The sequence below is a fragment of the Melospiza melodia genome, chromosome 4, assembly GCF_035770615.1.
Source record: "Melospiza melodia melodia isolate bMelMel2 chromosome 4, bMelMel2.pri, whole genome shotgun sequence".
NCBI lineage: Eukaryota > Metazoa > Chordata > Aves > Passeriformes > Passerellidae > Melospiza > Melospiza melodia.
This window is the reverse complement of record NC_086197.1, coordinates 9,643,915-9,652,413: the sequence shown is the minus strand read 5'-3', so window position 1 is coordinate 9,652,413 and position 8,499 is coordinate 9,643,915. Positions and strand designations below refer to the sequence as shown.

Below are 8,499 nucleotides of genomic sequence, written 5' to 3'. Positions count from 1 at the left end.
TTCTCTGCCACAACTCACACTGCTGGTGCTTCCCATACAGCTGTAAACAAACAGGAGATCCTCCATGCAACCAAGATCCATTTAACTGTCCCAGAAACACGAGTTCATCCAGTCTCCTCTCTCAGACCAAATCTAGCAACTGCATGAATTCATGCAAGGATCTGCAGAGTGTCCAGTCCCATCTCTTGGAGAGATATTGCAGCTAAACAAAGTGCAAACCCCCAGATACCCGATCCCCCTACCAGGCTGATGAAGATTCACTCACGTTATACCCACACCAGGTGAAACCCTGTTTTCCTCACACTCTGGCTGCTGACAGTGTGCCATGTGCTCCTTCCAGAGCCAGTCCCAGCTCCCAGAGGAGCTCAGCAAAGCTCACTGGTCCTGTCAGCAGCTGTGAGCTCCTCTCACAAACAGCCTGCTTGGAAAACTCTGGGTTAGCACTGATTGCTGCCCTTGGGAACACAGCAAACCACAAACCTCTGCTACCCAGGCTGCTAATTCTCACTCTTCCAGGACCATGAAACTCTTTGTAGGTGATGAATCCCTTGTATATTTTCCTCATGGCATAAATATTTGGATCAGCTTGGCTACTCCCCCTACTGGCATAGTGTACTTATTTTAGGAAGAAACTAATTTTTTACTTATTTGTGTTTAAATTAACTTGTATTTATTCTTAACTTGTGTTTTACTTCCCTTTCTTATTTAAAATTTTTAATTAAAAAAAAAATCTCCAATCCAATTCATGTTGTAATATTAAATTTTTCAGGTATTGAAATACTGGGTGTTCTGCATTTTCTGGATCTGGTTTCTTAAAGCAAGCTTTTCTTATATATATAAATATAGATGTATATATACACACACTATATATATATATATATATATACTTTTTTTTAAGTCAATCTTGTGAGACCACGATTGTAAATGACTTAGTTCTTTTGATCTCCTTTCCTGATATCACTCACAAGAGGAGCAAAGCAGCCCTTTCGAACAGAGATCACACATCAGAAAAAGGTTTATGTGGACCAGATCCTGAAACTGTAGAAACACAGCTGCATAATGCTGGCTTTGTTTTTAATCTGCATCCTAACTTTTTATGACTGCATTTTACTCCAAAAACACATTATCAACATAAAGCATCACTTATTTAAAACACTGCCTTCCCAGTGAAAATTACTTCCAACACTGTCTTCTAAAGCTGTGGCTTTAGCACATGGAGACTAAAAGTGTCTGCTGAAAGCAAACCAGTGGGGATCTCAGTAATACTTTGCTTACACATATTTCTTCAAAAAAAAAGTAATTTAAATATCGTGTTTTGCTTTCTATAGCCACAAGAGGGCGATGCCTTAATTCGTGTCCACTAAGGCAATGTACAGAAACAAGATGGACTCGTTTTCTATCTAAACCATTATTTCAACTTCTTATGTAGATAAATTGATGAATTTCATTCTGTCTGTGTTCTCAGCATGCATGTGGCTTACATGAAGTTGCTAGGCAATATCATTTAGCTGTGGGAGCACACTGTGCTTCATAAATAGCTGATACTGAAAAAAAAGATGGGAAGTAAATAGAATTTCCCTTCGCTATCTTTAGAAGTAGCAGTACACTGTATTAACACATCTCATTGTTCTCAGTGATGAACTCAGACAGGTCACAATCAAAAGGAATAAGATCTTAAGACGTGCTGCTTTCAGAAGCATGAGAAATTTGTGAAACAAGGAAAAGATACCTCTTATACTTTTCATCCACTTGTGAATGTTTAGCTATTTGAATTTGTTAAATATGCCATCATGTGCAACAATATACAGCGCAAGCACGATCCACACAGGGAACTGATTCAAGCACTCAAAACCTGAAGATTGTCATGTCTCCCTAATGCAAAACTCTGCATTTACTTAGAACCAGATAGTTGGGAAGATTTTGTTTAAAATGCTTCTAAACAGTCATCATGAGTGTACAATATAACTTACCATAGCATTTTTGTTTTCAGTCCCAATATTTTACATATATAAACCTGTGAAATTTACTCAAACCAAGACTGATTTCTCCCTCTTAAGTCCAAATAAAATTTTGCTCAGAAACAGTGGATGGATTTTGTCCATCAAGAGTCAGCTATGTTCCTGGGCAGCCGGTAATGTTCTGGCCTGATCCTTGCCTTCTTCTCCTGCGGGCTGGCATATTTCCACTTGGATGGAGACATTTTCAGCTTTTTTCTCTTCTTATCTGTACACCACACTTTTTCACAGTATTCTTCCACCCTCTGGAAGTTGCTGTAACCTATCAATTGAAGAAATTCCTTATACCATGGCTTTGAAGCCTGAGGTATACTGCTCTGCATTGGGCATGGCATTTTGTGAGGGATCTCCTCCTCGTAGTCTTTATTGAACATTTCGTCTACACGTTCCTCCTCGACTATCTCCAGGGTGATTTTCCTGACAGTGTGAACAATGCTGTGTTCCACTGTCTGACAAAAATAAGTCCCTGCATCCAGTCGATGCAGCTTCAGGAATAAAAGGCCAAGGTCCATTTTTATTATTCTATCATCAGTCTTCACCTGGAAAAAAAACATAAAATGCAGTTATAGAGCACAGGCCTTTGCTATTACATTAAACCAATTTAATTATTTCTGAACTGTACTTTCATGACTAATAATAATAATAATAATAAACATAATAATAAATTTTGAGAATAAGATTAGAGATCTACAAATTTTTAATTCAGAGTGCTTTTTGTAATAACAAAAATATTTACTTGAAATAAAAAAGAGATTGAGTTGCAAATGTAGAACAATCTAAAGAATCTGGGAAGCATGGAAGAGCATATAGTGAAGCAGACAGAGGGAAATAAGTTAGAAACATGCAAATTATCCACTAGATGGAAAAAAAAGGGCATTTGCCAGCTGACCTTTGATAAGGATCCCTGTGAACTCTTTTATAGACTGGTATGCTTTTGAGGAGACATTCATAAAAGTATTTGCATCTTTAAAAGCAGGACCATTGTGATCTTAAAGCCCCAGTTCTGAATCTGCTGTTTGAGTTTTTCCTACAGCTCCTGAGGGTTTCAGAATTGACTATGAGACATTCCCAGATGTTGGCAAGCAGGGAGCTCTGAGCCGTCTAATCCAGCAGCAGGAATGGCCAGGAAAATGGCATCCTCAGCTTTCCATTTAACAGTGAGGTGATGAATTTAAGCAGAAGTACTGAGTGATGAAGGGATCCAAAGCAGCCCTGAAGAGAATGAACTCAGGACCTGGCAGTGCTGAAGGATGAGGAACTGGATGAGAGCTGGCCATGCCCACTTGTAGAAAATCACTGCATCCTGTGCTGGATAACAAGAAGTGTGGCCAACAGGCCAAGGGAGGTGATTCTCTTCCTCCACTCTGCAGTGATAGCTACATTGATGTGTATCAGAGAGGTATGGAGGGATAAATATGATTGCACTTATGAAGCACTTTCATAATGGTAAAATATACCTAAAAGGGGCAGAGAATCCACCAACACTCATTTGCAAAAAAATTATAATAAATGGGTGAGGCAGCAAGAATGAATAGAAGTTAAGCTAGACTAACACTGGAAATAATACATACACATTTCCTACCTGCAAAAACATACCAAGAGAAGTGATGGATTTTCCTTTGTTTTGAGATCCTAAATTAGCTTCACTACATGTTTAACATCTGCATTCAAGATGTTGAATGCAAACACCAGGTGAAATTCTCAGGTCTATTAACTCAGCAGACCAGATGAACATAGTGATTTTCCCTGGCACCCATATACATTTCAGCAACTGGTGGCAGAAATTCAGTGAAGATGTAATGTTCCTAACAAAGGGCTCTTTTTTTGAAAAAAGTTAGTCTATAAGAATATTTCTACCTCTTCCTTCTTAGTGTCATGTGCTCGCTGGACAAACCAGATGACTTTTGCTTGCAAGGTCCGAGGGGTGCACTCCAGAAGGGTGCTGTTGTACTCTATTCCATAGACAAGTCTTTCCTCAGTCTTCTCCAGAACTTCACCTGGAAGGAAAAAAATGTTTCAAAAATATGTTACTGCAAGTACTTGTAAAACTCAATGTACATTTGCTTTTAGAAGTGAAGCTTAATTCCAAGGCAGCCAGACAGTGACTGGAGAGTAATGTCTAAGGAAGATCTGACCTGCTAAATGAATTTTCCCATCATCTGAGGCTTTCACTCCATCTGACCAAATTGTGCTGACTCACCTAACATTACAGAGAAACAGATCTCGGCCTTTCACACTGCTAATTGCTTGTGCCTGGTTCTTATGAATAGCTAATTTCGTTTTCACTCAGTGAAACATAAGGATTCAAAACATGTTTGAATATAATAAAAAAAAAATTAATTTTTTAGGGATATTTACAGCACATAACTGTTTGCAGAATGATACTATAAATACTCTAACCAATATTTTACATATCCATGCTATATATGTATTAACTGAATGCACAGTTTGGGCCCAAGGGTGTTAATAAAAACAAGGTGAAAGAATTAAATCAAAACTCAATTCTGTTTTCAATCCAACAAAACACCTGGAGGAAGATAAACTAGTTGTTACACTGGACAAAACCAACTGCTTCATTAATGAAACCATTTTATTCCATAATAGTGAGAAAGATTCTTGAGCCCAAACAGCTTTATATCTTAAAAAATGCACTGTTTTATATAATTGTGATTTCTCTGTTGTATTTTAAACTTGTGGAAGAATTAGCACTTAATATTGGAACATAATTTTCCAACATGTACAATATCATCCAATGGATATATAAATTATATATATATATTAAAAATATATGTAAAATATATATATGTTAATATTAAAAATAGTGTTTCTCTGAATATTACTCTAGAAGAAACTTTAATGTTTTATTTTTTTTCTTCTATAAATGCATTGAATATTATCCTGCAAATTACAGAGCATTTCCACGCAATTGTTTTATTTCTGGTTTTCTATTCCCAATACCCATGCTTGAAATCCTCAGTTATCAAGGTTTGGATAACAGTACTCTGTCTTATTTTTTTAAGAGAAAACTTGATCATATATACACATTTTTATTCTGTCATGTCACTGCTCAAGGCTGTTCTTAAATTTTAAGTGTCCTGACTACTTCATGCACATTTCAGAATGCAGCCCTATTTATTGTTTATAATCCTTGCCTCATCTTTCTGCTTTTTTTTTTTTTTTTTTTCCTGTTGGGAGCCACTGGGATGCACTCTCCACATCTTTAGTCTGCATGTCATTGCTGCAGCAGCACATGAACATTTTGGGATGTCACCCACTGAGACAGCCACCCTTAGACGCGGATGGCAGGGGCTCAGCCCCGCGGCTCTTACAACGTGACAGGAACACGCCAGTGAAAACAGCAGGTGAGATCATGGTCTGGCTCATGTTCCTGGCAAACCCTGTGCTGGCTGTTGCAGGCCTTTACAAGCATTTGTACATTTGAACAGATTACCAATGAACTGCTGGCCGAAGCACTGCTGCGCCGCGTTCCCGTGCCGAACGTCTTGTCTGCGGAAACGTCTGCAGGGAAAAAAAGTGGAATTGTTTAAGACAAAACGTTTGGCTTACATGTTGTTTGGCTTATGCTAAACTAGCCTTCATTAAAAACTTCAGGAGTTAAACCTTGATTGCTAACAATTTACCACTGTTGTGAGAAGTGCTCATTTATAGAGCAGCATTCTGTCTCCACTCAGCCTAGTGGGAGTCATGTGTCTGAAAAAAACATGCTTGTCTGGATAAGAGGTACAATTATATATAAAACTATATATGTGCCCATTTTTTATATAACTACACTAATGTTATAAATACGAAAACAAGATCCTTTGAACTGACTGGGTAACACTCAGTCATAGGGATGTTTAGCCTGCCTTTGTATTCTCTCTCTCTCTCTCTCTCTCTCTATCTCCAGAAAGGAAGGAAATTTTCTTTAATTCAGCACAGTTTCCCATGGATGTGATGGTACTTCTTTTATCCTTTACTCTCATGGTTTTTTGGGTTTTTTTCCTTCACTTGAGAGTCTCAACGTGTGGAAGAAACACTTCATTTTATTTCACCTTTGTACCAGACAGTTACTGAGCTCATTTTTCTCAACAGGGAAATATACAGATTCATGAATGCCCATGCTTAGAAAGTGAACTGGTGGAAGAAGAACTGCAGTCAGAACATGTGAGCCCTGTTTTTGACCTGGAAAAAATACAAGTTCTTTTGAAAGAAAAATCATTCTGACTTTTGAGGTTTGAGTTTTTTATTGCATTTACAGAAAAAAAAATATTAAACCCATTATTATATAGTGTATTCCCAAAATAATTGTGCCTTCATATAGCATTTCTTTTCTTTGAGTGCCTTGATAAATAAATCTAGGATTGTTTACCTGGGAAATAAAAGAGCCTATAGGAATGCTGTATCTTGCTACATTAGTATGTCCAACAACCTCAAATGTAGTTTGTCTGAGGATACTGTTCCTATATTTGCATAAAGAGTAATTCTATACAGCATTGCCAATGCCATACATAAGACATTAACAGAAGAAATGTGCAGTGCAGCAAATCTTACACAGTAAGTATGTGTACAGTAAAAATTACATTAGAAACAAACAAAGCCAAAGAGTTCTGTTATTCTTTGCATTTTATTAGTGAAATAAGGTTGTTCTCCAGTTCTATGTAAACCCAAAAGATAAAATTTTAATTTTTCACAAATTGAATTTACAGAAACTATTTGGATTTATACCACCTAAAAGTCTTGTCCATGGATGTTACTAATTTTATTTTTAATCTGGCTGTAGACAGTGATTATTTTCTGAGTTTTGTCACCCATATGATCCAGTGTTATTGGTGGACAAAGATTAACCTCCACTGATACTCAGAGAAGAACCAGTGTTTTTCCATTGTTGTTTCAGGGGAATCTGGAAATTCAGTGAAGACTGCATTGGGCTTTTAGAGAGAAATGCTAACAATACTTGCATCCTATTAAAGAAAAACAGAGGTAGCAACTGGGCCTTATTCTGCCCTGGGTGTTGTCATTGCAATGTGTAGTGTCAGTGCTGATAAATGTTGTCACAGGTTTGCAAGTCTGTGTGTGTAGATTACTCAGAAGAGACATTCTGCTGCACAAATATACACAAACACTATAGGATATGCAACAATCCTGCTGCTGTAAGGTCCAACAGCCCTATCTAGCAGGAACAGGTAGCAATAGGTTCTATTTACTCATGAGTTCCTTAAGATCACTGTAAAGCTAACAAAAAAAAAAGTTCTGTAAGACAGGATTATTTCTCCAGTTGTCAGAATCATTAAAGAAAAAGAAATGTTTGCTTGATGGAATTTTACTGTTGCAGCTGTGAAGACTGGGGAAGATACAGTGCCTTTACTTACTATTTTCAGTGCCTTCACTTACTATTTTCTGAAATAGAAGGCAAAAAGGGAGAGGTGCTGAAAGAGAGGGAGATGCTGGGAGATAAACTCATCTCACAAATACTGACATAAGCCTGGTATTATTTTTTTCTTAGAAATTATTTTACTCAGAATAATAGATTATCAGACAATGTCTGAGATAAATTACTGTAAGAAACAATTTTCAGTGATTAACAAATGCACTGAATTTTGGGAAGTATCTTTTGCAATCTATAATTTCATTGATTTAGATTTCAGCCCTTAACTCTGTGCTTCCACAAACCTAGTAAAAATGATCTGCAAGAAAGCAACACAGTCATCATCATCATTACCATCATCATAATTTTCATTTTTCTTTATTATTTCCCAGGAATGTATGAGGCAAAATCAAGAAGTCTTGGGAAGAAAAGGCACCACTATGTTTACATAAGTAAATCAGTAGACTGCGTGCCTGCTGGTGGAGTGGGTGATGGAGAGAGAAAACAGAGAGGGAGAGGAGGCAGGGGAGAGACTGTCAGCTTCTAAAAATTAGCTAAAGAATCACACAATGCCTACCCAAGTTCAAAGATATTTTTAAATTACTTCAGACCTTTTTCAGCCTGGATGGTGAGCTGGTACATCAAAGAATCTCACTCGTAGAATCTGGTGCTTGTTTAGATAAAAATTGAAACTGACTAAATCAGAATGCAGAGCTAATAGTGAACTAAAGCATTTAAGTTCTGGACCTCTGGTTTCTCAAGTGCACTTCATGAAATTTGAATGCAGTAGAAATTCCTTCTGCCATCTGAGGTATTTGCAGTATTCAGGAGCCACACACCTGTAATTAGCATGGAATTGTGCTGTGTTGTGCTGCCTTCATCAAAATATGGGATTTTGGACTCAGTTTTTATTTTTTCTTGATTAAACCCCACATTTAATTAGTTATCCAGGATATACATGTACAAGGATTTTCACAATATAAAAAAATTAATACCAGAGGCCAAGCATAAGATTTTTATATTTATGCTTCACTTCTCTCTACATCTGTTACATGCTTTAGTTTACAGACTTCTATTTAATGTTACTCTAAACACTTGTTGTACCTTGGAGGCATCAGC

General features: G+C 37.1%; 1 protein-coding gene across 1 annotated transcript in view; it reads right to left on the bottom strand.

Moving 5' to 3' along the window:
• Window positions 1–1,313: 1,313 nt before the first annotated feature.
• SEMA3E (semaphorin 3E) overlaps window positions 1,314–8,499 on the bottom strand; it is a 126,943-nt gene continuing 119,757 nt past the window's right edge. Inside the window, exons 15-17 of the mRNA XM_063153783.1 lie at window positions 5,467–5,534; window positions 3,873–4,012; window positions 1,314–2,554 (exon numbers count right to left, since the gene is read on the bottom strand). Coding sequence (XP_063009853.1) covers window positions 2,102–2,554; window positions 3,873–4,012; window positions 5,467–5,534 — 661 coding nt within the window. The 3' untranslated portion in view covers window positions 1,314–2,101. The remainder of the gene's footprint in view (window positions 2,555–3,872; window positions 4,013–5,466; window positions 5,535–8,499) is intronic.